The sequence below is a fragment of the Danio rerio genome, chromosome 2 (genome assembly GCF_052040795.2).
Source record: "Danio rerio strain M-AB ecotype USA chromosome 2, GRCz13ab, whole genome shotgun sequence".
Classification (NCBI taxonomy): domain Eukaryota; kingdom Metazoa; phylum Chordata; class Actinopteri; order Cypriniformes; family Danionidae; genus Danio; species Danio rerio.
Window position 1 is genome coordinate 41,300,623 of NC_141022.1, and position 26,767 is coordinate 41,327,389.

The following is a 26,767-nucleotide window of genomic DNA, read 5'->3' on the forward strand; positions in this document are numbered from 1 at the left end:
GACTGACTTGTGAAATGCTCTGTATTTTATGCCTTTAGAAAAGCACACATCCAAGATAAAATATTGAACACGTTATTTCTTTGTAAATATTAAAATATGGTTGATTTCTACTCTTTTTGTTTTAGAATATCTCGCCCGAGGAGTGGAAGAAGTGGGGTGAGCTGCTCAGAGTCGACGAGCCCATTCTAAGAAAATATGTGAGCTTTGCCATCTTTAGATTCATTCATTCATTTTCTTTTTGCCTTAGTCCCTTTATTCATCAAGGGTCGCCACAGTGGAATGAACCGCCAACTTATCCAGCATATGTTTTACACAGCTGATGTCCTTCCAGCTCCAACCCAGTACTGGGAAACACCCATACACTCTTATAGGCACACTCATACACTACGGCCATTTTAGTTTTATTAGTTCATTGTTTAATTAGTTTAATTTGGGACTCAAACCAGCAACCTTCTTGCTGTTAGGCGACAGTGCTAACCACTAAAGCACCGTGTCGCCTATGTTTAGATTTATTTGTCTGATATTAGATAATGCCTTCCATCTAATATATCTGTCTTACGGATGAGATGTTGAAGTGAGGTCCTGACTCTCTATGGTCTTTAAAAATCTCGTAAAGAGTATAGGTGTAACCACGATGTCCTGGCCAAATTCCCTCCATCTGCCCTTACCCATCATGGCCTCCCAATCATCCCCATCCACTGAATAAATGCTATCACTGTCTTACCAGTCCCCCAATTGCTGGTATGTAGCGAACACACTGGTTTGACTGCCAAAGCATCGTCCAAGTGGAAGCTGCACTCTGGTGGGGGTGTTGACCCCCCTCGTGATTTCAAAGTGCTTTGGGTGTATGGCCATAAATGCGCTATATAAATACACATTACAATACTTTACATTACAACGTTACAAATGATTGTTAAAATGACCTAATAACAGCTTATGGTACTTTTCTGTATGTTCTGATGTAGTTGAACAGCCAGAAGCACACTAAAAAAGATAAAAAAGAGAGTGAATTCAGCCTCAAGAAGATGGTAATGCGCCTTCACATCAAGGAATCTGCAGAACATGTCATGGCCATTCTGGGAAAGAAGTTAGTTCTGCAATTTGTGTGTACATTTTAATGAACCCATGATGCTTTTTAGATTATAGCTTTTGTAAAGTCTGTTTTGTAGCTGTTTGTGTATGTAAAAGGTGTAAAACAGATTCAGATTTAGTTTTTTGCTCATTCCAGTCTTACTGCAGTTCATAATGTTTGCGTACAGTCTGTTTTCTGCAATAGAAAATCTACATGCATTCACTACCAGGGTTTAAGGGCTAGAACTGATAAATAAAACTGATGTCATCTGTTTATGCAAGTGCTCACAAAGCATATGTAGCTGAAATTCAGATGTGGTAATCTGCAGTTTGTTTGTAACCAATCACAACAGACTGAGTGAATGTGACCAATCAGAGAAGAGTACATTTTCAGAGTGGAGGAGTGTAGAGAGACTGGATTCTTAACTGTTAAAAATAGTGTATGAATAAAGGTTGTGCAGTAATGTATATTACAAGAACTTGCAAGTGTTTCTCACTGTGGATGGATGTAAACGTATCGTAGGAGGGTGTAAAACAAAATTAAAAACCTTAAGAAAAGCATAATAGGGACACTTTAATATGTTTTACATTGGTTAACTGCTATCTTCAACTTTCTATTTTTTTATGTATTTTTTTTTTATCCTGCAGATACCCGAGTGATCTGAAGGCGTTCTCTCGCAGTGGTCTTAGTGGGGTCTGGGACAGAGAGAGAGCCGGAAAGCAGATGAAACTTAAGCAACCTGACACATGGGAGCGCAAAGTTAGTCAGGAGGGAAACAAAGCTGCCACCTGGGAGAAACTCATCGGTGTGTGAAGGAGGGACATACTGCATCTGAAACGGACATTATTTTTGAACGTCTACTTATTTAGGTTTTTAATTTGCAGATGGGAAGTCTCTTCCTTTTATGGCCATGCTCAGGAACCTGAGGAACATGATCACTGTGGGCATCAGCGAGAAACATCACTCTAAGATTCTTAACAGACTGTCCTCGAAGGTGAGCTAGATTTCTTTCATTCTTTTGCTCACCGAAAAGTGTGCGTGTATGTGTATACAGTATTATTTCATTTTTGAGTCTGAATTTTTCTTACAGAATGCTGTAATCCAGAGCAGGCAGTTTCCCTTCCGCTTCCTGTCTGCTTATAAAGTCATTTTGGAGCTCTTTAAGTTTGGTAAGTTCCTGATTTTAAAGGGCATTCAATTTAAGAGTTGGGTCCAGATGAATGCAAAAACCCAAGCTGTAAAAACTGAGTGCAAAACTTTGAGATCCTCATACATGCTTTATTTAAAATGAATATGTTCTATTGCTTTATTGCATTGTGTGTTCATGGAGGGCTTTACTTTTTATGTGCAGAAGCCCTTTGCTGGAGATTAGGAAAATAATGTTGCAGACACCATTAGCAAATCCATGATTATACTATCAATACAGTTTTTACTTGCATTAATTAGGGAGGCAGTAATAAAAAGTAATTATTAATATGTAACTAAATAAATTAAATTAATGGGTAGTGGTCAAATCAGCAGGACATCAGTTAGCAAGATGAAAGTTTTTCAAGACTGGTGCAGGGCTTCTGGCTGTGCATACGTCAAAGCTGTTTACATTTTGATTGAGTTGGGTTTAAAGTCAAGTTTGACTTGGGTCTAAATTAATCAGTGCTGTCTTGGGTCATTTTTTTATTCTTAAAAATAGTAATGCTTATTGGATTAAATAAAAAATACTTAAGGTTGAGTGCAGATTTAAGGCCTGAAGTCTAGTTATGACTATAGTTTTCCAGAAAAGTGACCTGCATGTCAAAATCATGTTAAATGCTAGGATTTTTTAATGAAATAATGTTGATCTATTAAGGTAAAACATACATGATCATTCATGGTACACAGCAAGGATGTTTTAAATTGATCAAAAGGATTAATAGAGACATATTATTATTAGTAGTAGTATTAGTATTAGTATTATTTTTATGTTACTGAAGGGTTCTGGTTCAATTAAATGCTGTTTTTAAAGCCTATGCTTGTCAAAGCGTTAAAGAAAAAGTTTCTACAAAAATATTAAGTAACTACTGTTTTTAATGTTGACAATAAAATAAAATGTACAATGAATCAAATCAGGCTATGAGAAAAATTCTGCAGGATCATGGGACACTGAAGACTGTAATGATGGCTGCTGTGAATTTACCAGTCCATTACAGACATAAAGGGCCCTATCATACACCCGGTGCAATTAGGCGCAAGACGTGTTTGCCGCAATGTGTTGCTATTTTTAGACCAGCGCATGTTTGTATATAACTCTATTGTTATTATTGTTCATGTATTTGTTTGCTGGAAATTAGAACTGAATTTAGAAATAGTTTTGAAACAAATTTTTGCACTTAAGAAACTAAATTAAATATTCAGTCTAATGGATGTCTTCAGTGAAGTGCGTACAACACCATTTCCTTATCCAAAAAAGAGAGAAAGAGAAAGTAAGTAGGCCGAATGGAGGAGGCTTGTTCTTTATCCTCACTCTGCAGATGGTCTGTTTAACAGTTTTCTTGTTAGTGAAGTGTCCAGTTTTTCCACTTACAAAGTCTGCCATGTAAATAGCAAAAGACGAGTCTCTGATTGGCTTAATGCACATTATGCTCAAAACACACCTGTAACTCATCAAGAGAATAAGCACAATCCTGTTAGACCATGTGCCACGGCGCAAAGCATATTTTCTGTCCTTAAAATAGCAAAAGTGGATTTAGACACGCTAATGCTATTGCGCCATGCTCTTTAGACTTTGCACCTAGATCAATAAAATAGGGCCTAAACTATGTAAAGCGAGCTATTTCCACCTTTATTTTTTTATCATATTAATGTATCTTTTGGTTAACACAAATTATTAAAAAACAGATACCCCAAACCTTTGTACAGTTGTGTATATTTAACTCGTACATTAGGTTTAAGTGTTTTAATCTACAAAACTGTTTATTATTGAAACAGCACATTTCCATAGAAACTTTTTATATTTTTATAGATGTGCTCTTGATGTTTGAGTGACATGTTTTCCCTCTTTCAGCCAGAGGAGCTGCGGTAAAAACGAAGAGCTCTACGGACATCATTCGAGACATTCTAAAGAAACTGCCAAAGACCAGACGATACAACCGAAACTGCTTGGACTGGGATAAAGCAGAACGCAAGAAACTGCGGGTTACATTGCGTGTGCCCTTTGTCTACCGCCTGTTCAACGTCAAACGCAATCTCATGATAAAAGCAAAGTGTGTATTGCTCAATATTTTGTTTAAAAAAACTTTACCATAGTTTAAAGGTGCTTTATGTAAGTTTTTAACTGTTATTAAGCATTAAAAAAACATAATATGTTTGCAGATATTTAAGAAACATGGTAAGTGAACATTTTTGTTTATGTGAAAAACAATGCTAGGATCAGATATTATGCTTTGAAAATATGAGCTACATGCTGGAACGGCTGTCTTTGTTTTTGTTTTTTTAACCCGCCCAATGCCAGTTTAGCCAATTATATTTCAGCACCCTGCGTTGCCTTGAAGGAAAGCCGAGTAATTCATTCATTCATTCATTCATTCAGTCAGTCAGAAAGGCTCTCAAAGTGTTTGACCACAACCAAAATGCAACCTCTTGTGGACAGTAGCAGCCTCCGAAATGAGACTCAGATTCAGAGTTCCACATGAGGTTGTAAATTAGCAAATAATATAAGTATAACGAGCGTAAACATTGGGTGAGAAGGTTACATTTTAACATCGTGTCCTAGTAACACGCTACATGAGGAGATTTGTAGTGATGGGTAATTTGGCTGTTTGCACCAGACGAAACACGACAGAAATGAAAAAACATCCATTCAGACGCAAAGAAAATATGCACTTGCATGATAAGGTTTATGATCTAATTAATACATATTAACCCTCTTTACCATTATTAAATGTACATGCTGAATCACTGATATGTGTTTAGTTCTAAAGTTCAATTTCAAACGGTTTATTTTATTTTCAATAGGTGAACTATCTGCTGCTGCTTTCAGTAGTGTGACCATAAATGTCATGTAAAATGGTATTCACACTAGGCCTGTGTGATTAATCGAATCGCAATCGCAAATTCAAATGTTACGATTAGCTAATCGCAAGAGGCTGTGATATGAAATATTTATGTATTATTTAATTTTTCCTGCCCAGAGCAAATGCGTGACTTTTATCTGTGTGTGTGATAGTCTTACTAGCCAATTGGGTGATTGCACTTTCGTGCACTTCACGTTTCGACTTATGCGGTGCGCCCACAATAATTAAACAAAAAAACAAACCGGAAAGCTCGGACAATTAGGATAGTGGCGTCTGTTGCTTCAGAAGCATTAATAGACAAATTAATATCAAAGAAAAACAGGACATCTGTAATACGGGAATACTTTGGTTTCAAAGTCACAGACACCAAACAAAACAGATAATCTTTAAGAGCTGTTGGAGAATTGTTGCCACGGTTTGAAGATTATTGACCTAAAGCTTGACTACAAAATTAAATTGCAAATCAAATCGCAAACGCAATATCTGTCAGAAAAATCACAATTAGATTTTTTCTCCAAATTGCACAGCCCTAATTCAAACTCACATTGTTAGCATTTAACACTAAATAAAGCACATGAGGTTTACTTGAGGTAAACATTATCAGTCTATCCTGCTGTTCAGCTGCAAGAAATAGAAGCCGTTTCTAAAATATAAATTTCAGTTCTTTTGGTTAGAACAACAACTATATGGAAAATATTGTTTCTATCACGTGCCGTTGCTTTTATTTAGACACGACTTAAATTAGCCTTTAGGCTCTAGGTAGGCACACTTCTGTTGATGTTGTCAATCAGGCAACCTGCGCTTGCGTGTGTTTTAGACCAGGCGTGCAATACCTAGTTCAACTGGGTGTTAAACTCACATACTGCACCTTTAAGATAATTTTATACTTCGGTTACACCAATTCACAATTTCATTGTTGAGGGGGAAAAAACTGGATAGCTGCATTGGTATTAAAACAGACTGACTAGTAGCAAAAATGTTGGGAAGTTTTAACCAAAATTTGGGTATAATATGGACAAATCCTGTTCTGGGTTCTGGATTTAACATTTAAATAGTTTTGGTCGCACTTTGTTTTAGGGTACAATTCTTGCTAACGAACCTAAGACCTTTATCTCAATAAGCTACTAATTTCTTTAGGAAATAAGGATGTAGAATAAGATGATACTTTGAAAATACTAACACTAGTTAAAATCGTATTAATAGGCAGGTTGTAAGGACAGTAGTTAATAGTGGGAACTGAAACTAAGATGTCAAAATAACTTTTACCTAAGCAGATGAGTTTATCCATATTTGACCCAAAGTTGGTTTAAAACATATCTAAAGTGTAACTCCTCAACTAGAGCTAGGTGATATGGCAAGAATGCAATCTTGATAATTATTTTCCATATTGAACCATAACAATATATATTTCGATATAAGTTGTTAATGCTTCCAGATTTAAAAGAGTAGCCAAAGAATGACTGAAGCCACAAAAAATAGAGGGCCCATTAAATGGCATAACATATTTTCAATACATTTTCAGTGGCCAAAAATTCGGTATTATTTAATATCAACACACTTTTAGATTCCCATTGTTGCATATTTCTGCTGTGTGATTGGCTCCGAGCTTATCAATGTTATTAATAAAATATCAACCATGCCCTATCCTTAACAAATATTTTAAAGTTGACAGGATCTAAAACAAAGACAGGAATAAGACAGATATAACAGAGGAATTCATTGTTTTCAATATTTATTGGCAACACAAAACCTAAAAAATAATTTGAAATCAAAATTGAAGCTAGCAGTTCATGGTAAGTGTGCTATACTTTACAAATATTTTTTAAAATCTTTCTTATTGGCCAGCAATACAAATGTTTGTGCACTTTTTTGCATGTTTTCTTGATGTCAATTGCATTCTAAATGTTGCTTTAGGATTGTTTGGTCCTGCACTAACTTTTTTTTTTTTTTGTTGCTGCTAGTCGGAGGCTGTACACTCAGGAGCTTCTGAAGAAGTACTGCTGCGCTTTGGAGAAATCTGTGCAGATCTCCTGCAAGTACAACATCCCCCCTCTCCCTGGACGCACTCTCTTTATCTTTAATATCATGAGTGGGATGGACGAGAACTGGACCAATGAGGAATTCTGCTTACCCCCCGAAATCACCGACAACCTTGATGAGAATCAACTTTCAGCGAAGGTCGGATATGAACATCTTTTGAATTTATAGTGCTGTTACATTTTACATGTAGTTTGATATGAAAGTAGTCTAAATGAAACATATTGAATTGTTTTTTGCAGCCATTAGAAACTGCATTGCTCTTGTGCATGATGATGAAATACTGTAGTGAAGACTCTCAAGTCTTTTTCATTTGCTACCAAGACTTATACGAGGTCAAGTTGAGGTCTGACGTCCTTCTGGATAATGTGAGACAAGCAATTGAGCTGTCAAAAGTAAGTTTGCTCAGAAAAAAAATCCTAAAAGAATTATATGATAAACATTGCATAATAACATACTATAATACTGTTTAAAATTCTGCCTAATTGTTTTTTGTTTTTGGATGAGGGACAACTTTTTGTGTTTTATGCCTTTGCCTCTCTCTATTTTAGGAGATCCGGGAAGACTATGATAAATACGAACACATATGTTCCTCTGCATTCTTCACTAAGTTAACAGTAGAGAGAATAAAGGTTTCATCTCTTTTTGTATTTGTAGTTATGCCAAGGTGAATAAGGTGTTATAATATAGTGCGTGACTGTTAAAACCTCTTCTCACACAGGTGGATCGTATAGTTTTGTTTGAAAGATACTATGATGACGATAGTTTGATGATGGAAATCAGTAACTACAGACAGGATGTCCACCGTGATACTGTTGTGATGGATCTGCAAATTTCAAGGTGTGTTTTGTTACTTCTCAGTCTGTTATGCAACTTCTTGATGGCAAAAATGGCCATAGTTGCTAATGTACAATTGAAGTCAGAATTATTAGCCCCTTTTTGAATTTTTTTTCTTTTTTAATATTTCCCAAATGATGTTTAACAGAGCTAGGAAATTTTCACAGTATGTCTGATAATATTTTTTCTTCTGGAGAAAGTCTTATTGGTTTTATTTCGGCTTGAATAAAAGCAGTTTTAAATTTTTTAAAAACCGTTTTAAGGTAAAAAATTATTAACCCCTTGAAGCTATATTTTATTTTAATAGTCCACAGAAAAAAAACATTATGAAGCTGCGGTCACACTAGAGTTTGTGTGTGCGAAATTCTGTAGTACGGCGCTGCGAAAGGGGCGGGATTGCACAAGATTATTAGACATTAAAAAAAGTGAGCAATCGGTCCATGTTTTAAATTCCTGTACAGAGAGGTCATGTTTTGATCCTCGATTGGTCTCGCGCAGTCAAGTGATGCGATTTCGCAGGTCTGAGTTCATCAAACTTGAACTTTTTACCGCAGAGATCTGTGAAAAATTTGACGCACAACCTTGCGAAAGTCTAGGGGGAGAAAAGTTCAGTGTGACTATTTACACAATAACTTGCCTATTTACCCTAACCTGCCTAGTTAACCTAATTAACCTAGGTAAGCCTTTTAATGTCACTTTAAGCTGTATTGAAGTGTCTTAAAAAATATCTAGTCAAATATTATTTACTGTCATCATGACAAAGATAAAATAAATCTTAGATATAGATTTAGATTTAGATTTTCTAGATTAGAAATGTGTTGAAAAAAATCTTCTTTCCATTAAACAGAAATTGGGAAAAAATAAACTGTGGGCTAATAATTCTGACTTCAACTGTATACGTTTATGTAATTTATGTAATTATGTAATATATATATTTCTTCTTCACCAGGCCTTCAAGAACTGAATTCAAAGAGGACTCCAGCACAGTACAGATTTGGGGGTTTAGTGAGCAGATCCTGAAGTATGTTTTATAGCTTAAGATAGTCAATATGTTCTACTCGGCTTTATGTAAATTGATTTTAAGATGCTTTTCTTGTCCAAAATTTCTGAGCTAGAGTAAGATTTACTTAGTATTTACAATTTACACTACTTCTCTAAAGTTTGAGGTGTTCTGGGATTTAAATGTTTCCTTTTATTTTGCATCACAACTGATACATTTTTCCAAGATGCTTTAATGACTTAAAATAATTTTTTATATACACACAATGAAACACTAGTTCTGTTGTTGATTGACATTATTGTGACTGACCTTATTGCACAGAATGCATTTGAGTTTCCTTTTCAGATGCAAAATTTATGAGGGGAAAGAATTCTTTAATCATGCCACACTATTTACTAATGTTTGTGGTAATTAGTTCACTGGTATTTGTATTATTTATTATCCAAAAAGCTTTGACTAGAGGCTTGATCACATTTTGTCTGGGTTGTTATTTGTTGACCCACATTTACATTGCAAAGTGCATATCATCAGAGCGTCTGCAGGATCTTAAAAAGTTGATAAATCAATGTAGATGTAATGCCTTGACTCACTCAGGAAGACAAAAGGATCACAGGATTTATCAAACTCATAGATTTACAAACAATCACTTGAAAGCCCATGGGGTGACAACAAAGCACAACTTAGAATACTGTACGATGAACTAACTGAACACAGGGACTTAAAAACACAGGAGAAGATCAAACAGATTACATACAGGGGTGAGACACAGGTGGAAATAATGAACATAAAGAAACGGCGGGAACTAGAACAAAGGAGCACATGTGGAAGGTCACATGATGAAAACAAACACGCATGGAAGACAGTACCTGACAGTAATGAAATTTGAGGCCCTTAAAACTTACTAAAAAGTCCTAAATGCTATTTTGCAAGCTATTAAATTTTATTTCATTTTGATTATGCTATGTATGGTTGTATGCTAAAGTTTGCTTCAGTTAAATCTGTGAACATCAGAATGCTCTTTAGTTTATGAAATCAATGAAATCCTACGAAATTTGACATCATGCTGCTTTGTTTACTACAGTAACCAAGGCAAAACCATTTTTTCGGCAGTTCTATAGGCACCAACCTGCTGAATTAGCTAGATTTAATAGATTTTTATTCAGTATATGAATAATCTTTTAGTTTTGAATTAGTTTTTTTACATTAATATTTAGTAAATATACTAACATATACTAAATTTAGTTATTCAAGTAAAATATCGCCAGTGTTTCCAGTTAAAAAGTAGTTATAAGGTCTTAAAATGTATGGAAAGAGTCATTAAAAAGATCTTCAAAAGGTATTAAATTTTACTCTTTAATTCCTGTATATACTCTGATTATAGACATGAGCTGCTGCATCTGTGTGCTTTAATATGTACATTGTAGATGTTTTTTATGCATTTATGCTTGAGCCGATTGCATGACTACATTTGGATGTACGTTCTCTCAGTGGCTGGAGTTGTTTTAAATGCTCATTCAAATGTGTTCTGGGATGTAGGTTTGTTTCTGAGAGAGGCTCTTCAAGGATGCTGCAGCATGTGGAGAACATGGACAGAGTCTATAACATCCCACCACCACAAGGATGCCAAAAGGAGCCTGAGAGATCTGCTGACGTCATGCCACTTCAAGCAACACCAAAGTTCAGGTATGACTATTAAAAAAGAATATATAAAAGATAAATAGATCAGTAACTTTGTCCAATTTGTGTCTAGAATAAGTTCCAGTGTAGAACAAAATAAGCTGTGAATACGAAGTTCTGAAAAATGGTTGTCATTTAGAGCATGCTTTTTCTCAGAAAAGTACAATTATTCAGCATTGGAATTATGTTTGTCTAAAAAAATAAATACAAAATTACACACTTTTTTTGTATTTTATGCAAAAAATGCTCTAAATAATTTTTTTATTTCAAATGAGGAAAAATGTTATCAGTAGTTTAACTCAAGCACACAACAATTAAGTGTTTTTTTTCTCCATAGCTCTGTAAATGTATTGTTAGAAGGTCAAATATATTTCCCACCCTAGATAAAAAAAAAGAAAAAAAAAACATGAATTGAGTGTTATTCTGAGATAACAACCACTGAATAACAGGCTTATCCAGGAACTTCAATCAATGAATACATTCAAATGCATATACTTACATCCACATTCATATTTATATGTTTATTCGTTACTCCACTGTTTTTGACTGTTTTTCACAGTTTTGTCACTGAATAATTCACTGGTTATTGTATGTTCCATCAGCTCCACTCGTTTCTGCTAGCTTTGCATTTAAATAAAGCATTGCTAAACTATTAAAAAAAAGAAAGTTGAAATGTAAACACTAATAATACACTTTATAAGCAATTTAATATATAGAACAGATAAGAGATTTAGTATCAGAAAGTCGGAGCAAGGTTTTTTTTATAAAAGAATAGAAAATATTAATTTAGATACAGTACAATATAGAAATGAGAGTTAGTAATAAAATGTTGAGTATTTTAATGATGCTCAGAAATTAATTTATGCCTTTATTTTCTCTCTGCTTGATTACTGCATATGGAAGTTGCAACTCATACAAAATGCACTAACCAGAGTTTTAATTAAATTGATGAAATGAGAACATATTACACCAGCATTAATATAATTACACTGATTACCAGTGCACCAAAGGATAAATTGTAAGATTCTTTTAGTTTGTAAGGCACTACACAACCTGACACCTTCTTGCATTTCTGACTTTCTATGCTCTTCTAGCGCTGGACTTTTAGAATTTTACTCTGTAAATCTGATGCAATCTGGCGGCACTCTTTTATTCACTCTGCTCCAAAAATTTGTAATTGTCTCCCAAATAAAGTAAAAGAATCCCCCAGCATTCATGTTTTTAAAAAGCGTGTTAAGATGCACCTTTTTAAAATTGCGTATAAATATAACAGTATGTGACGTGTATGCATGTTATGTATATTGTGTAGGTATATGTATGCATGTAATCATTTGTAATTATACCCACTGTACAAATACATTTTTAATTATGTTCATATTTATCTGCACACTTCTGATTATTAATAGCAACTTGTACATTTATTCATATGTTGTAAATCTCTTATACAACCTGTATATAATATTTATAGTACATCCATTTTTAAATATCACCATAGTTTTCTATAACTGCACTTTTTAACTTATAGGCCCACACAATCTGCGCGCGCAGAATTCCGCAGATTTTTAGCCTATCATTAATTCTGTTTATTTACTTGCGTAAATGTGTGTAAATCTGTAATTATTCAGTTTTTAAATGAATTACAATAATATTAATGACTAATATAAAAATGTTTATCTGATTATGTAAAAATGCAGTTTGTAAAGTAATAATTTCTGTCTTTTAGTAGATATATTAAATGAGAGACTTGCTTTGTTTACCAAATAAAGTGAATCTAATTGGATTTGCATTTTAAACATTAAATAAAGGTTAAAAATATATAATTTTTTTTATTTCACATATTAAGGTTTTAATTATGATACTCCCAAAATAATTCCGCATAAATCTGCAGATTTTTACCAAAATTCTCCGCAAAAATAGCTAAAAAAGTCTGCAGATTCCGTCTGGCCCTACATATACCTATATCCTGCACTTGCTGCTCTTTCACTCCTGATTAGACCTACACTGTATTTCGTTGCCTTGTACTTGTACATGTGTGATGACAATAAAGTTAAATCGAATCGAATCTAATCTAATCTAATGTACAGTGTGTGCATGTATATGCCTATGTAAGGACTATTGTGTGTGTGTGATTGTGTAGATATATGCATATGAGTGTATGCTTTTATCTGAGTATTTTTGTTATAAAGTTTGTATAAAGTTTGTTTTATAGCCTTGTCATTAAAGGATTTTTAATAAATTTCCTCATTTTTGAGTGCCTTTCAGTCAGGCCCGGATTAAGAACTCAGGGGCCCCTGGGCACATTGTTTTGTAAGGCCCCCTACCTGGCCGCACCCCTATAGTTGAATTAAAAAAATAAGAATAATATAATAATTTTTAAATAAAATGAATGTATAATTTGTTGCCCACATATTTAAATAAATAATATATAGTACATATGTATTTATAGTCTACAAAGATTAACTTATTTTTCAAAGCATTGAATAAAAATAGTAATAAAACTAAAAAAAAAAAAAAAAAAAAAATATATATATATATATATATATATATATATATATATATATATATATATATATATATATATGTATGTATATATATATATATATATATATATATATATATATATGTATGTGTATATATATATATATATATATATATATATATATATATATATATATATATATATATATATATATAATTTTTTTTTTAAGGGTATTTTAATGTATTGCTTTTACAAACTTATAAAGCATATTATTGCCATGGCATATAACGCACAATGCTTCTCCAATCCAGTTCTATTATTCTGAGTTCTATGAATCTGAGTCTTTCATAATACAAACACTGATTTACTCTCTCTCTCCTCTCCCTGTATTTTCTCTACTCTTCTCGTGATGAAGACTTGATTATGAACCTAAAAGTATCCGAAATCACACACACTATACCTCTTCTCTCCCGTCTCTCTCCTCTTCTGGGCCTCTCTCTCTCTCCCTCTCTCTCTCATTTTCTGTCTGTCTCTCACACGATGAATTCAGTCCGCGCTGCGCTGCCGTTAGCCTCCTCCGCCGGCGCCTGGTTAATTCTAGCTTCTCATCATTTAAAGTTACCATAACGTCTTCTTCTGTACCCTCATTCTCCTGATCATGGGTCTGTTTAAAAGTCAGTGTGTATGAAAAATGCCTCAATAAAGATGCCTCATCTCCTCTTTCTCTCGCTTTTGCTAAATCCACTTGTCCACTCATTTTTGATCTATGACAGATATAACGTTACACTAAAGTCCGCTCAGTTTAGTGCGGGTTATTACAAAACTGACGTTTCCGCGCTTGACCAATTACAGCATCTGTTTAGTTAAAGAAAGAAAGGCAATATAAATCTAATAATAATATTAATATGTGATCGCGATTTTTTTGCTCAGAGGAAATACAGTCGTCTGAGCAATATAGTTTTTGCAGAGAGGGAGGCACCTATAATAAGACTAAACATTATTAAATACCCACGAGACATTTGTGACTTTATATCACATTTGCTTTATTTTTAAAAAATGTTTCTTTCCTGTTAAAAATAAATATATTTCCAATCTGATATGTAATGGGGAGAAAAAAAAAGTAGCACAAGTTCAGCTGATGGTGGATTCGAACCGAGTTTATGATTAATCGCGTCCAAAAATGCTGGTGTGCGCCTTACAAGGTGCGCCACTGCGGCTGTTATGTATGACAGCTCTTTACTCATTTTGTCTCTATCAATCAGGCATCGATGGGCGTAAACCCTGAATAGCTTATTCCAACTAGATGCGCTTTTTGCAATTAGCCAAAAAAGACACTCCGAAATTGTCTTTTTTTTCTCCCTCCTCGCAGGGGCCCCTAGTGCGCACGGGCCCCTGGGCCTGTGCCCATAAGGCCCATTGGTTAATCCGGCCCTGCTTTCAGTTTATTTTCATGAATCCCTTGCCCAAAGAGCACCCAAAAATTATTCAAGCTATCCCTGAGCACTTTTTGTTTGATTTTGGATTTTTACTACTGAAATATAATGTTTTTTTTCCTCTCTTTCTAGATGGAAAGGTGTGCGAGTGTTCATCTCGTCTACATTCAGGGACATGCATGCAGAACGGGATGTTCTGGTGCGTAGCGTCTTTCCAGAGCTCAGGAGGCGAGCAGCGCCACATTACCTGTACCTGCAGGAGCTGGAGCTGCGCTGGGGTGTTACTGAGGAGGAGTCCAACCGTGCTGCGGAGCTCTGTCTATCAGAGGTGTGCCGCAGTCAGCTGCTGCTTGGCATTCTGGGAGAGAGATACGGTCTAGTGCCACCTCGTCCCATCCTACCTGATCTGCCTCAATACAACTGGGTAAATAAGTGACTTCATTTATGTGGTTTAAACTTATCATTTGACCAGAACAGTGTGATTAGTTGATTAAGAGATGTCAAAAAAGGTTTTTATTTTTATTTATTTATTTATTTTTTTAACAAATCAGCATGAACTCTAATGTGTACTGTAACTGAGCTTCTGATTGAAAATATCTACAGACTTTGGAATTAATCATTCAGTATCCATTATTCCGTAGCCACAAAGAAAATGTACAGTTTATGCAGTATAAGGAATATAAAATTTTGTTATAAAATTTCGACAAATGCATAAATGTAAATATATTGTCATCAGCAAGATTTTCAGTATTCAGTATTGGTGCATTTGTAAAACTTCTAAATAAACCAAAAAATAAAGTACATTATTAGTTTGGACTCCTTGTTCTGAAGTTCGCTGACTATATTTCCTGCTTTACTGTGCCAGCTGAAATCTGCGTCTGATGGGTTGTCCATCACTGAAATGGAGATCCGGCAATTTCAAGCTCTGCATCCAGACTCTGCTCAAAGCCGCATGTTCTTCTACTTCAGATCACCTCATCTCGCTCGGTATGCATTCATTTGATAACTTATCTGATCAATGTCAGACTGCAGTTTTTCTCAGTCAGTTTTGAAACAACTGACAACTGCCACAGTGTTGCTGATGTGAGGTAATGTTTACGTACACTGTCATATCATCTACATTTTGTATGTTTAGTTCAGTGCCAGCGGCATGGAGGACAGACTTTGTGGCAGAATCTAAAGAAGCTGAAGCAAAAATGAACAGCCTAAAAACTTGGATCCAGAGCAGCGAGTTTAAAGTGAAAGAAAAGTGAGTACATTTGATTTGTTGTGTGCAGTGAGGGAAGAAATTGTGTTAGTTTATTGTGGCCTTCTCTGTACTTTTCTAAGTTATCCCTGTGAATGGGGTGGAGTGATGGATGGAAAACCGTACGTGAAAGGCCTGGAGGAATTCGGCAGGGCGGCATTGGAGGATATCTGGGAAGCCGTACAGCAGCTCTTTGTAGAGGTCAGATTTTTATTAAAACAAATGACGAGATGTTTTGCTGTGCTCTGCTTCATGTGGGGACTAAGAGGCCGTTCACATATCAAGTCTAAAAGCATGTGGAAAGAGACATGTAACTTCCGTCATCATCTTCACCACGCTTTGTTCTTACGCTCTACTGACATTTGTCATTGCTTTGCGACCATCAACTGTTTACGTAGAGGATGACAAACCATTGCTGCAGCTCTGATAGCAGTTTTATTTCATTAAAAAACACTGCAGTGTTTAAGTGCTCTGTGTGAAATTAGTCTACCGTTATTACTGAAATGTGTATATGCAAAGCTGATTGGTTAGTTTTAGTGCCATGAGTCCCGGTGCACTCATGGCATTCTGAAAATTGAGGTGTGTTCAACTAAATGCTGAGTCGTGACACTTGCACACAATCTGCAAGTCATTCCTCATTATAATTTTACACACATGCATTAGAAATAATGAACTTGCACATGCAAAAGAGACATGTGAATGGGTCAACTTTAATACATAAGTTGAAGCTTAAATATTGTCATTCTGTCTATTTTATCATGGCTTTAATCATTTATTATATTTATTTTTTACAGTTTACACCTTTTTTACAGCCTCTTTAAACTGTTTAAATGACAAATTAGTGAAATAATTTTCAGGAATTCAATTATTTCTTTTTTCTTTAGGAAACAGATGAAGACGTGACTTCAGAGATTAAGGAGCAGGAAGTGCATCAGGATAACCAACAGCGTCAGTTTCACGGCAGGGCAAAGCTTATTTCAATGGCAAAAGAAAAGATTCAAGAATGTCAGGAAAAAGGAGGAACTCTGATGGTGGAGGGAAAACCTGGAGAGGGCAAAACTGTGTTCATGGTAATTGTACATTTGTTCGAAATCACCAACTTCCTTTTGCATAATCATAAGTTAAATGCAAATTTTTACCCCAAAGTTAACTCTTTCTTTTTACTCCATTTCCAAGCCATCCAAGATCTAGATTTTATTTTTCCTCCATTATAACATTAGATGTGACTTTTAAATGAAAAGTTATCCTTGGTGATTCACATAATGCAAGTCAGTTGTAACCATGGTTGTAGGAGGGAAAAAGCATATCATGCTAAATTAATACCTGTGGTTTCTGGCAATACATAGAGGCCTTAAAATGAAAATATCTGTGCAGTAACTGCCCTTTTTAGTACTTGCAATTGTATTACTTAATGTATTAAGTCATTTTCAGTGTCTTTCACAGACCTATTGTGTTAATATTCAATTCCCTGATACGTTTAACAGCAAATTTGTATTTTTAGGTCAATGATCCTCTTATGTCTTTCTGTATCTTCTGTTTCATGAAGGCTGCCTTGGCACAAGCACTCAAATCCTCTGGCAAAAACAAGAAACCTCCTCTTTGTGATGTCATATCCTACTCCACAGATGCTAGCCAATCAGCTTGCAGTGTTGAGTATCTCCTTCGCTGTCTTGTTCAGTGGCTGAGGATGAGAAAAGATGAGGAGGAATTGCCTCCAAAGACATCTTATAAGTAAGGATGAATCTGATATGACATTCATATGCAATCACAAGTGAGCTCATATTATTATAAATCCTTTACAGAGACTTGCTGTCAGAGTTCCACCTGAATCTGAAAAACCAGAGCAAAGAAAAGCCACTAGCTTTGCTTATTGACGGGGCAGACCGTATTCATGATGCTCGAGGTCAGAAAGTTTCGGAATGGCTCCCACAGCACATCCCTAAGGTAGGAGAGAAACACACATGGATGCGCAGTAAAATGAACGCAGTTGAAATAATTGAACCTTATTGAGCATTCACTGTGTTGATTGTCCTCTTAGGGTGTCTGTTTGGTCCTGAGTGTTACTTCAGAATCATCTCTACAAAACACCATTCGCAAGAAGAATAATACTGTGTCGTTTCCACTTGGGCAATTATCTTTACCTGACAAAAAGGAGATTGTGCAGAAGCAGCTTGTTGAGTTTGGAAAGAAACTGAGCGACTCTGCTTTTAATAACCAGGTGAGTTTTTCTTGTGTGGTCTGGCTGCTGGAGTAATAAACAGGGTTCCCACAGTATCATATAATTTTAAAAGGTCAGTTCTGGACTTTGAAAGTCAGGCAAATATATAGTTTGTGTGTTTTTTTTTGTCCATTTTTTCTTCCCATCTATCAATATAATTTGTTCGTCACTGTAAAAAATGCTGGGTTCCACACAATTCCTACATGTTTTCCCAACACAAATCGATTAAGTTAACTTAATAGTTTTTACAAATTTAAATAGATTGAACATAAAACAATTAAGTAAGTTGTTTGTATGCTTAAAAAGATTTAATAATTGCAGCCTAATGACTTAATTTGCAGTGACCTTTATCATAATTTGTGGGAATATTACTGCATTTTTTGTTTTGTTTTGCTGTGAAAATGTACTCATTTACACTTAGTTTTTTACTTTGTTGACATCAAGGTCCACTACTAGTCCTTGTCATTTGAATAAAGGGAACACTGAGAGAAACAATGAGGGAAAGTGTTTACTTCAAGTCTACAGGATCATATTTGATGAATGAATGACTAAATTATATAAATTAACAAAACCTTTAAAATCTCCTTACAATAGCATTAGAAAAAACCTGTTCATTTCATATTTTAGAGTTTGACATCATGAATGTATAAATTGTAAATATAATTAATATTTTTCATTATGGATCATGGAAAAACTGTTTTTTTGTCAGTTAAGTCATGTAAAAACTCAGGGATTTTGACTTAGTGGGAACCCTGAATTAAAAAAAGTACTAGTAAATGTACTGTTGTGTTTTGCCCTGTAGCTTCAGACGCTGCTGATGAAGAAAGGCTCAGTGAGTCCACTGTACCTTCATTTGGCCTGTGAGGAGCTGAGGAATTATGCTTCCTTTGAGAAGGTAAATAATGGTCATGTCAGTAGATTATTTCGCTGAAGAAATAGAAGTTGATCATCAATATTGATGATTAAATTTTCTGTTTAGATGAAGGAGAGCCTGCAGTCTCTTCCTCAGTCTGTCGGTGAGCTGGTGCAGCACAGTCTGCTGAGGCTGGAGAGTGAATATTGCAGAGCTGGACTCGGATGGGCGTTAGCTGCTCTTGCTATCAGCTCCACAGGTACAAGACATTTGCATTTATTGTTGACTTCAGTTCAGTGTGCTTTAATGAGAGCCAGTGCCATACATTTGCCATAATTACAGAATCCTAACCCTAACAAAACATAACATGGTTTAGCATAATTATCAAACCCCAACAACTACAATACGATCATATGAAAATGTGATTTTTTTATTTTTATTTATTAGTAAGTAACTTGGGATAACTCAGTTTATGCATTTGAACATTTAACATTCACCAAACTTTAACCAGGTTGTGATGAGAAAAGTGTATAGGTGTCTTGTCTACAAAAGTGAAGCATTTAAAATGAGGAGTTTGCCAAAAGTAACAGATATATGGTGTAATGATGGTTAATAAGGTTTTAATATTGGTTTTGTTGTATATTATATGTAATTTGACTTCTTTATTTTAAATGTATTCTCTATTTAGCAGTGTTTGCATGTATCACTGTTTTTTTTATTTGTTTGTAATTGCACATATTGATAGTTATGTCTCATCACTGGTCTGTGTGTTGGACAGGGCTGCGGGAGAGTAGTCTTTACACCATCCTGAACATGTGCAATGACTTAAACTCCAGAGGTGGACTGGTCACATGGCAGGAAACTCTGCACACAGCAAGGCATGTAGAGAGTCGTGTTCCCATGGCAACATTCTCTCAGCTGGTCCGAACTTTGCACAGGTACAACACATGAAATATTTTGACAAAAGAAGTAATAAACACTTTCGGCGAGAATTGATTTGTTCATTTATTTTTTTTGTAATGCAGCCTGCTTGGTCAGTCCCTCGGTCAGGGTTCTGATGACCTCTTGATTTTGACCCATCCAGAGGTGAAATCAGCCTTTGAACATCTGTACCTGTCCACCGAGGAGAGCAGAAACAGAAGTCATCTGATCATTGCAGGTAGAAAAATAGACATATGAATCACTGTGAATAGTATATTTTATGACATTAATTACTTTTATTGTACATCTACTAGGGATGCAAAAATACAGTTAGGCCACGGTTCAATACATGGCTTGACAGTTGTTGTTTTTTTTTTGTTTTTTTTATTCTATAGGCAATAGGGACAGTAAGAAAAAAAATAAAAACGATTTATTGCAATACTCATTTTGTTTTACTTAAAAGCCAAGAAGAGTACCGTAGTTCCGAGTGTATTGTATAAAAAAATTAACACTGAAATCTCACAGCTGCTGATAGCCCATGTACAAACTGGGGAACACATAAAATCCTACATTTTGAAAATAAACATACATGTGAAGTTAATAAAGATAAATTGGCCATTTCAAATAAACATATTTATACTAAAGTAAACATAAAACATCCTAATTATCTCTGTGCTGAAAAAGTGCGAGACTGTAGTCTGTAACGCGGATCAAGTGCTTTTATAAAATGACAAAAGCCCACATCTCCAATCACTGAAAACGGCTGCAAATCTTTAGTAATAAACACCCGCACTGCCTTTGTTTTTTTATGTGGGTCTCGGAACCAGTTGGGTATGTTTGCATGAAAGATTCAGCGAGGGACTGTTGCTATTTGGAGGACTTTATTACCTTCTCTGCTATCCTGCCTTTAGACAGTGATATTGCTGGGTGATGGCGCTGCAGATGTGTAGTCATCATGGTTATATGTGTAAAACAGTGCTTGCACACAGTTTTTTTTTTTTAATGGCAGTATACTTACTGGCAAAATCACAAGCGCGTATTGAAACGTGGAGGTTGTACCAAATGGTTCAATATTATATTGAGAACCATGGCATCCCTAATATCTTCCCAAAATTTTGTAATAAAAATTCAGTACTTATGGTTTCAATTTACCAAAACTGACATTAAAGACTTATATTTTTATTTTATTTTATTTTAAATAAAAACTGTTCGATGAACTTTGTTCATCAAAGAATACTGAAAGAAATTGGGAAAAATTAAATTGTTTTGGGAAAATACATTATTAAATATATTAAAATATGACATTTATTAAAGTAGTCTTAAAATAAAATAATTATAACCTTTCTGTGCATCTTTCAGTGGTATTATATATTCATTTCTACTCTATCTAACTTTTTCCCCAGCTCATCTTTGGGTTCAGTCTGATCCTCAGGGGAAAGACACGTTTCTTCAGTCTGATGCTGATGGTCTTTCCCATCTCTGTGCTCATCTGGTCAGTGCCATCCTGCTCTCTTCTTTAAACCTTTCAGCTTTAGTGTTTATATGAGGTTATAAGAGATGTCTGTTCTCTCCCTTTCTCTCTGCTCAGCTGAACAGTCATCAGTGGCAGCCTTTATGTTTTCTGCTGTCCAGTTTCTACTTCCTCTATGCTAATGTGAGGCATGGACTTCTTCACCAACTCCTGGAGACCTACAGTTTATTCTGTGAGACAGCCTTAAAGCATTAGTGCATTCATTCTTAGATCACATGTTCAGATATTGATTGTTTTCTTTTTATTCATGCAGCACAAAAATATAAGACTCAGCTGCACTCCAAAACAGGTATTTTATAATTACATTTTATTTAGGTTTATGAATCACCAAGTATGCTGACATTAAAAGGCACACAAAGCAGATTTATGATCAAACAATATAATGCAGCTTTATGCTTGTGTGATAAATAATAATATCAATTTGCATATGTACTTTTGTTTCAGTTAATAGGAAGGATTTTGAAGACTGTCTGAATTTTCTGCAGCGCCACAGTCTTCTCCTCTCACAGTGGCCGGCTCTCTTTGTACAAACGGCTCTTAATGAATCATGTGACAGCTCTGCGCATTTGTGGGCTGAAAACATGACAAGAAATGCAAGCGTGCAAGCTGTAAAATGGCTAAACTACACAGATGCAGCACACAAAGAAGTTAGGTAAAAATACTGAGCTTTGATATTCTTATTCTCATATTGCAAGTTTAAGTTAAATTTTAAGTCTAGATAATTAGGACTTGTATAAAATACTTTTATTTAGTTCTCTAATAAAAGCTATTCATGATGTTTAAAGTGGTGACAAATTTGCTTATTTAAATACGATATTTGAAAAAACTGACATTATGATATTTTGTTTTAAATATTCGATTTATATACTGCGATATCAATATAATTTCACAAAAGATGACCTAAACAACTCTACTTTGAAAGAATTCATAGTTTTACATTGACTAGGATTTTGTTTATAGGAGCGTATATCTGTAAAAAGCATAATAAACAATTTGCAACTAAAAGCAGGTCTAAGGTCCAGTGCAGAGCACATTAGCTGCTGGTCCAAAATGCCTACACATTGCTTAATACACACAGGATGTACAGCAATACACAAATATCTTTACATATGAAAAAAAAAGGATTAAAATGTTACAAAAATTATAATTTTCTACATAAATATAAAAACCACTACCTCCATGCCTTATCTTAGGGGCTTTTTTTTAGTTCATTCATGACAATAATGAAGGAACAAATGAAGGAGGCTCGTTCTTTAACCTCGTGCAAATGGTGTGTTTAACTGTTTTCTCGCTAGTGAAGCATTCCTCTTACAGAGTCCGCCATGTAAATAGCAAATGTTCCATTGCATGACGCAACTGACTCATAAATGGAATGGAAGACGAGAGTCTGATTAGTTTAATGCACGTTATGCCCAAAGCACACCCATAAATCTATATACTTTAGAATATCTTGCTTTAAACCCATTTAATATCCTAGTCTCAGATCTTAAAAACCCATCCAAATGAAAGTCTTTCACACTATTAGGGTTAAACTTTGTCGATAACTTTGTCGGGGTTTGTGTAATACATGACACAAAAGAAATGAAACAAATGTATTTATTTATTGAAATTACATCTAACTTATTAATAAATGAATGAATTATAATGAATTATAAAAAGATTAATGTATTTAAGTTTTCTGTGTTATGTTGGATAGACTTTTTAGTGTATTCTGAGCTGCTTAGGTATCTCGGTTTACTTTAGGTCTAACTATAAAAACTATGCCTCTTATTTAACTTTACTTTTAGGCTTTATGTATAACCAAACAACTATTTTATGAGAAATCAGTCTTGTGACCTCTTACAATGTCTATCGGTGCTCTGAATATGCCGGTTTCAGACTGTTGAATGACTTTTTCCTCACATAGACTGATTGGTGCAATTCTGCATTCACATTGAGATGAACCGTTATAGGGGTGGTCAAATGGATATCTATTGTTTAAATTATTAACATTATTCATTAAAATACAGATCAGAGTAAACTTTTTCTCAGTTTCAAAGGGCTGACCCCCCAAACATCTATAGGGTCAACCCCCCCACCCCCACTCCCAGTTTGAAAGATGTTTATCTTGGTATTTGAATGCAATACAATATTGTTGATTCTCCTCAGTGAGCTGGTTTCCACCTTCCATTCTGAGCCGAGTTGTGTGGTGGTCAGTCCTGGGGGGAAAACCATTGCAGTGGGAACGGGAGAGGGAGCACTTCACCTTCTGCATACAGAAACCGGACAGGTAACCATTTAAACATGAAAAAAAAAAATAATGAAGACTTTTTAAAGGGTCTCAATTAGATTAGCAGATGTGAACGGTAACATGGAAAACAAAACTATTTGGAAATGCACTACTGTTTTTCAATCAAAACGGAATGTTTCCTTACCATTTACTCACACTCAATGTTTTTTTTTCCAGCTTTTCTTTTTTCTGAAACAAGATATTCTTTAGAAAGGGGATGCACAAACTTTTTCGTATGAGGGGCCAAAAACCAAATATCATTGATAGCCCTGGGCCCAAGATATAAATATACTGTATCTATCAAAATAATTTACATTAAAGTTGCCATAGGAATTTTTCTAATTCATTTAATTTTTTAATAATATTACATAATATATAGAAAACATTACTTTGAATCGTATTAACAAATGCAGTATAACTTTTTAAATTATAACTATAAAAGTACAAACAATCACATTTATAACACAGTGGAGTTTAATACTGAATACACCAGTCAAGCAGAATCTGCCCTCGCCTTGATTCACTCACCAAAGTCTCTGCATTGTCCTCTGTCTGTCGTAAATACATATTCAATTAAATCTGGTTTATTTACACCATTTAAATTTAAACATTTAATTTCAGATAGATTTTTTGGTCCTTAACAATAAAATAAACAAATAAAAGTTTACAATATGTTTAAAATTACAATCTCTAAACCACTGTTTCTCAACTATGTTCCTGGAAGACCACCAACACTGCATGTTTTGGATGTCGCTCCCTTTACAGGTCTTTCAGTCTCTGCTAATGAGCTGTGATCTAAATCAAGTGTGTTTGGTTATGGACATAAAAATGTGTAGAGCTTGTAACCCTCCAGTATTGTGGTTGTAAAAAACTGCCCTAAACCATTCACAGATGGGATGGTCTAAATTAAAGTTTACCATGGGCCACATTGGCCCTCGAGTCCTAGTTTGGAGATCTGTGCTTTAGTATGTTGGAAAAAAGCAAACATTGACATTCTTAATAGAAACAAAATATACTTGAATGTCTTCATTTACTCATCATCCACTTGTTCATAGGAAGTGAAGTCATTGTTGATCAGTGGGGATGGCATCTCTGGGTGTATCTTCCTTGGTGAGGAGAATCTGGCAATGACCTCATTTAATGGGGAGGTGGAGGTGTGGGATATTGCCAGCAGTTGCAGGTAAAAAATGTTGTTTACTCACTCAATTTCTATTAGAAATGAAAAAACTTTATATGACTCACCTGTGAAAACATTTTCATCCTTTTAAGAATTGCCCACATAAACGCCCACTCCAACAAGATCACAGGATGTGATGTCAGTCCAGACAGAAGACTCTTTGCTACTGTCTCATTAGACCTGAACTTGAAGGTAAAAGTTGTTTTATTTTAAGTTTCATGTGGTGGTGGTGTGCTGTTCTGAAATGTTTATTGTTTGTGTGTCTGTCCTCAGGTGTTTTCAGCGCAGAAGAACACAGAAGTGGCCTGTCTGGAGAATCCCTGTCCTCTGAACTGTGTAAAGTTTGACCTGGAGGGTCAGCTACTGGCTGTGGGCTGCTGGGATGGAGCAGTTTGTTTGTGGAACTGGCTTGAACAGAAAAAAGTTGCGGTGAGGAATGACTCCAAACATTACCAGATTAAATTTTGTGGTCTTTTTTTCTGTTTTTAAAAGTATGTATTTATTTAATCCGAAAATATGTCAAAATTACTGCTGAATTATATTTACAGTTTAAAATAGCTGCTAGTATTTTAAAATGTAATTAATTCCAGTGATTTAAAATTGAATTTTTAGCATAATTTCTCCAATTTTCAGTGTCACACAATGCTTTAGGAATTATTATAATATGCAGATTTGCTGTTTTATTATTATCAGTTGTTGTTGTTTTTTTATTATTATATTATTAATTATGAATCTTATCAACAATGTTGAAATTATTATTGATTATTGATCCAATAACACTTCAAAGTCACAATGCACACTATTAACTACTGGCTGACTACCTGCCTATTATTATGATTATTTATGTTCCAAATTCTACCAAAACCTAAACCCATATTCTACCTTATTAACTAGTGATTGATATTTAGTTTATTGAGCTAATAGTCTTATTTACAGTTTTTCTTGTTTGCTTTGACCTGGTTAACTAAACTAGGTTCCTCTTCATTTTCATTATCACTATCCCAGCAGAGCAGAAGACCGGTCTTGCAAATGTGTAAACCCTTTCTCATTGGGTTGACACATTTTCCCAACCATTTTTCAAAACAGTTAACACAGATGTCATTCAAGCAGTCCAAACTTCATTGTTTTAACTATGGTAACCAAACAGAAACTGTCTATTCCTAACCATTAGAAACTACCAAGATCAGTATGAATTCACTGAAGCACCGGTTTGACACTCCTTCACACAAATCTTCACTTAGCAATCAGTCTGCATAGATTAAAAACGGTGGAATGTCTGTGTTGTTCCGTGCCAGAGTGGATGGAGGAGGTCAATAATGGCCTATACTCCTAATAGATTTGACTGTATATTGGTTTACATGTGTTTTCTCTAATATTTAAAGTATTTTATTACTTTTTTCTTTTTTCTGCTTTAAAAAAAAAAAAAAAAAAAAAATATATATATATATATATATATATATATATATATATATATATATATATATTATTATTTTTTTTTATTATTATTTTTTTTTACGTTATTTCAGTTTTCACCCACAGTTTGAAAAATGTCATGAATTCATTATAAGCTTAATCAAAGCATTTCTTATTCTGGATCCAATTCTATACAAAAAGGCAAATTTGACAGCCCAAATAGAATTCACACTGAGTTCTGTATTTTGTTTTTTGTTGTCCATTGTCTAATGATTAATTGAAAGAGCTCATATACTTGTTTGCAAGTTGTTGTTTGAAGGTGAAACTAGCTTTTGTTGCATATTTTAAATGTTTTGACATGGTATGTGCATTTTGCAAGCATAATGTTTCATTTTGACCATGAGTGCCGCTGTTTAGGCCTTTGTGTTAACTGTTTTGAAAATGTGGAATTTCAGTTGACGGCTGCATCAAGGCAAACAAGAAAAACTGTAATGGTTTGCTAATAGGAAGAATCGCAACTTAAAATAAAGTGTTAACATTGATCTAAAACCATTTACC

At 34.7% G+C, this 26,767-nt stretch overlaps 1 protein-coding gene across 2 annotated transcripts in view; it reads left to right on the top strand.

The window, feature by feature from the left end:
• tep1 (telomerase-associated protein 1) overlaps nt 1-26,767 on the top strand; it is a 48,803-nt gene that overhangs the window by 6,962 nt on the left and 15,074 nt on the right. For both annotated transcript variants that reach the window (XM_087241153.1, XM_087241154.1), the window contains exons 7-38: nt 126-197; nt 966-1,087; nt 1,720-1,877; nt 1,957-2,066; nt 2,163-2,241; nt 4,110-4,308; nt 7,080-7,296; nt 7,398-7,550; nt 7,707-7,787; nt 7,877-7,995; nt 8,942-9,013; nt 10,529-10,675; nt 14,714-15,005; nt 15,447-15,568; nt 15,717-15,830; nt 15,911-16,028; nt 16,712-16,897; nt 17,374-17,558; nt 17,630-17,771; nt 17,866-18,045; nt 18,848-18,940; nt 19,025-19,157; nt 19,677-19,836; nt 19,924-20,057; nt 21,223-21,311; nt 21,408-21,522; nt 21,604-21,639; nt 21,795-22,002; nt 23,499-23,619; nt 24,675-24,799; nt 24,889-24,988; nt 25,070-25,225. In XM_087241153.1, coding sequence (XP_087097279.1) covers nt 126-197; nt 966-1,087; nt 1,720-1,877; nt 1,957-2,066; nt 2,163-2,241; nt 4,110-4,308; nt 7,080-7,296; nt 7,398-7,550; nt 7,707-7,787; nt 7,877-7,995; nt 8,942-9,013; nt 10,529-10,675; nt 14,714-15,005; nt 15,447-15,568; nt 15,717-15,830; nt 15,911-16,028; nt 16,712-16,897; nt 17,374-17,558; nt 17,630-17,771; nt 17,866-18,045; nt 18,848-18,940; nt 19,025-19,157; nt 19,677-19,836; nt 19,924-20,057; nt 21,223-21,311; nt 21,408-21,522; nt 21,604-21,639; nt 21,795-22,002; nt 23,499-23,619; nt 24,675-24,799; nt 24,889-24,988; nt 25,070-25,225 — 4,338 coding nt within the window. The remainder of the gene's footprint in view (nt 1-125; nt 198-965; nt 1,088-1,719; nt 1,878-1,956; nt 2,067-2,162; nt 2,242-4,109; nt 4,309-7,079; nt 7,297-7,397; nt 7,551-7,706; nt 7,788-7,876; nt 7,996-8,941; nt 9,014-10,528; nt 10,676-14,713; nt 15,006-15,446; nt 15,569-15,716; nt 15,831-15,910; nt 16,029-16,711; nt 16,898-17,373; nt 17,559-17,629; nt 17,772-17,865; nt 18,046-18,847; nt 18,941-19,024; nt 19,158-19,676; nt 19,837-19,923; nt 20,058-21,222; nt 21,312-21,407; nt 21,523-21,603; nt 21,640-21,794; nt 22,003-23,498; nt 23,620-24,674; nt 24,800-24,888; nt 24,989-25,069; nt 25,226-26,767) is intronic.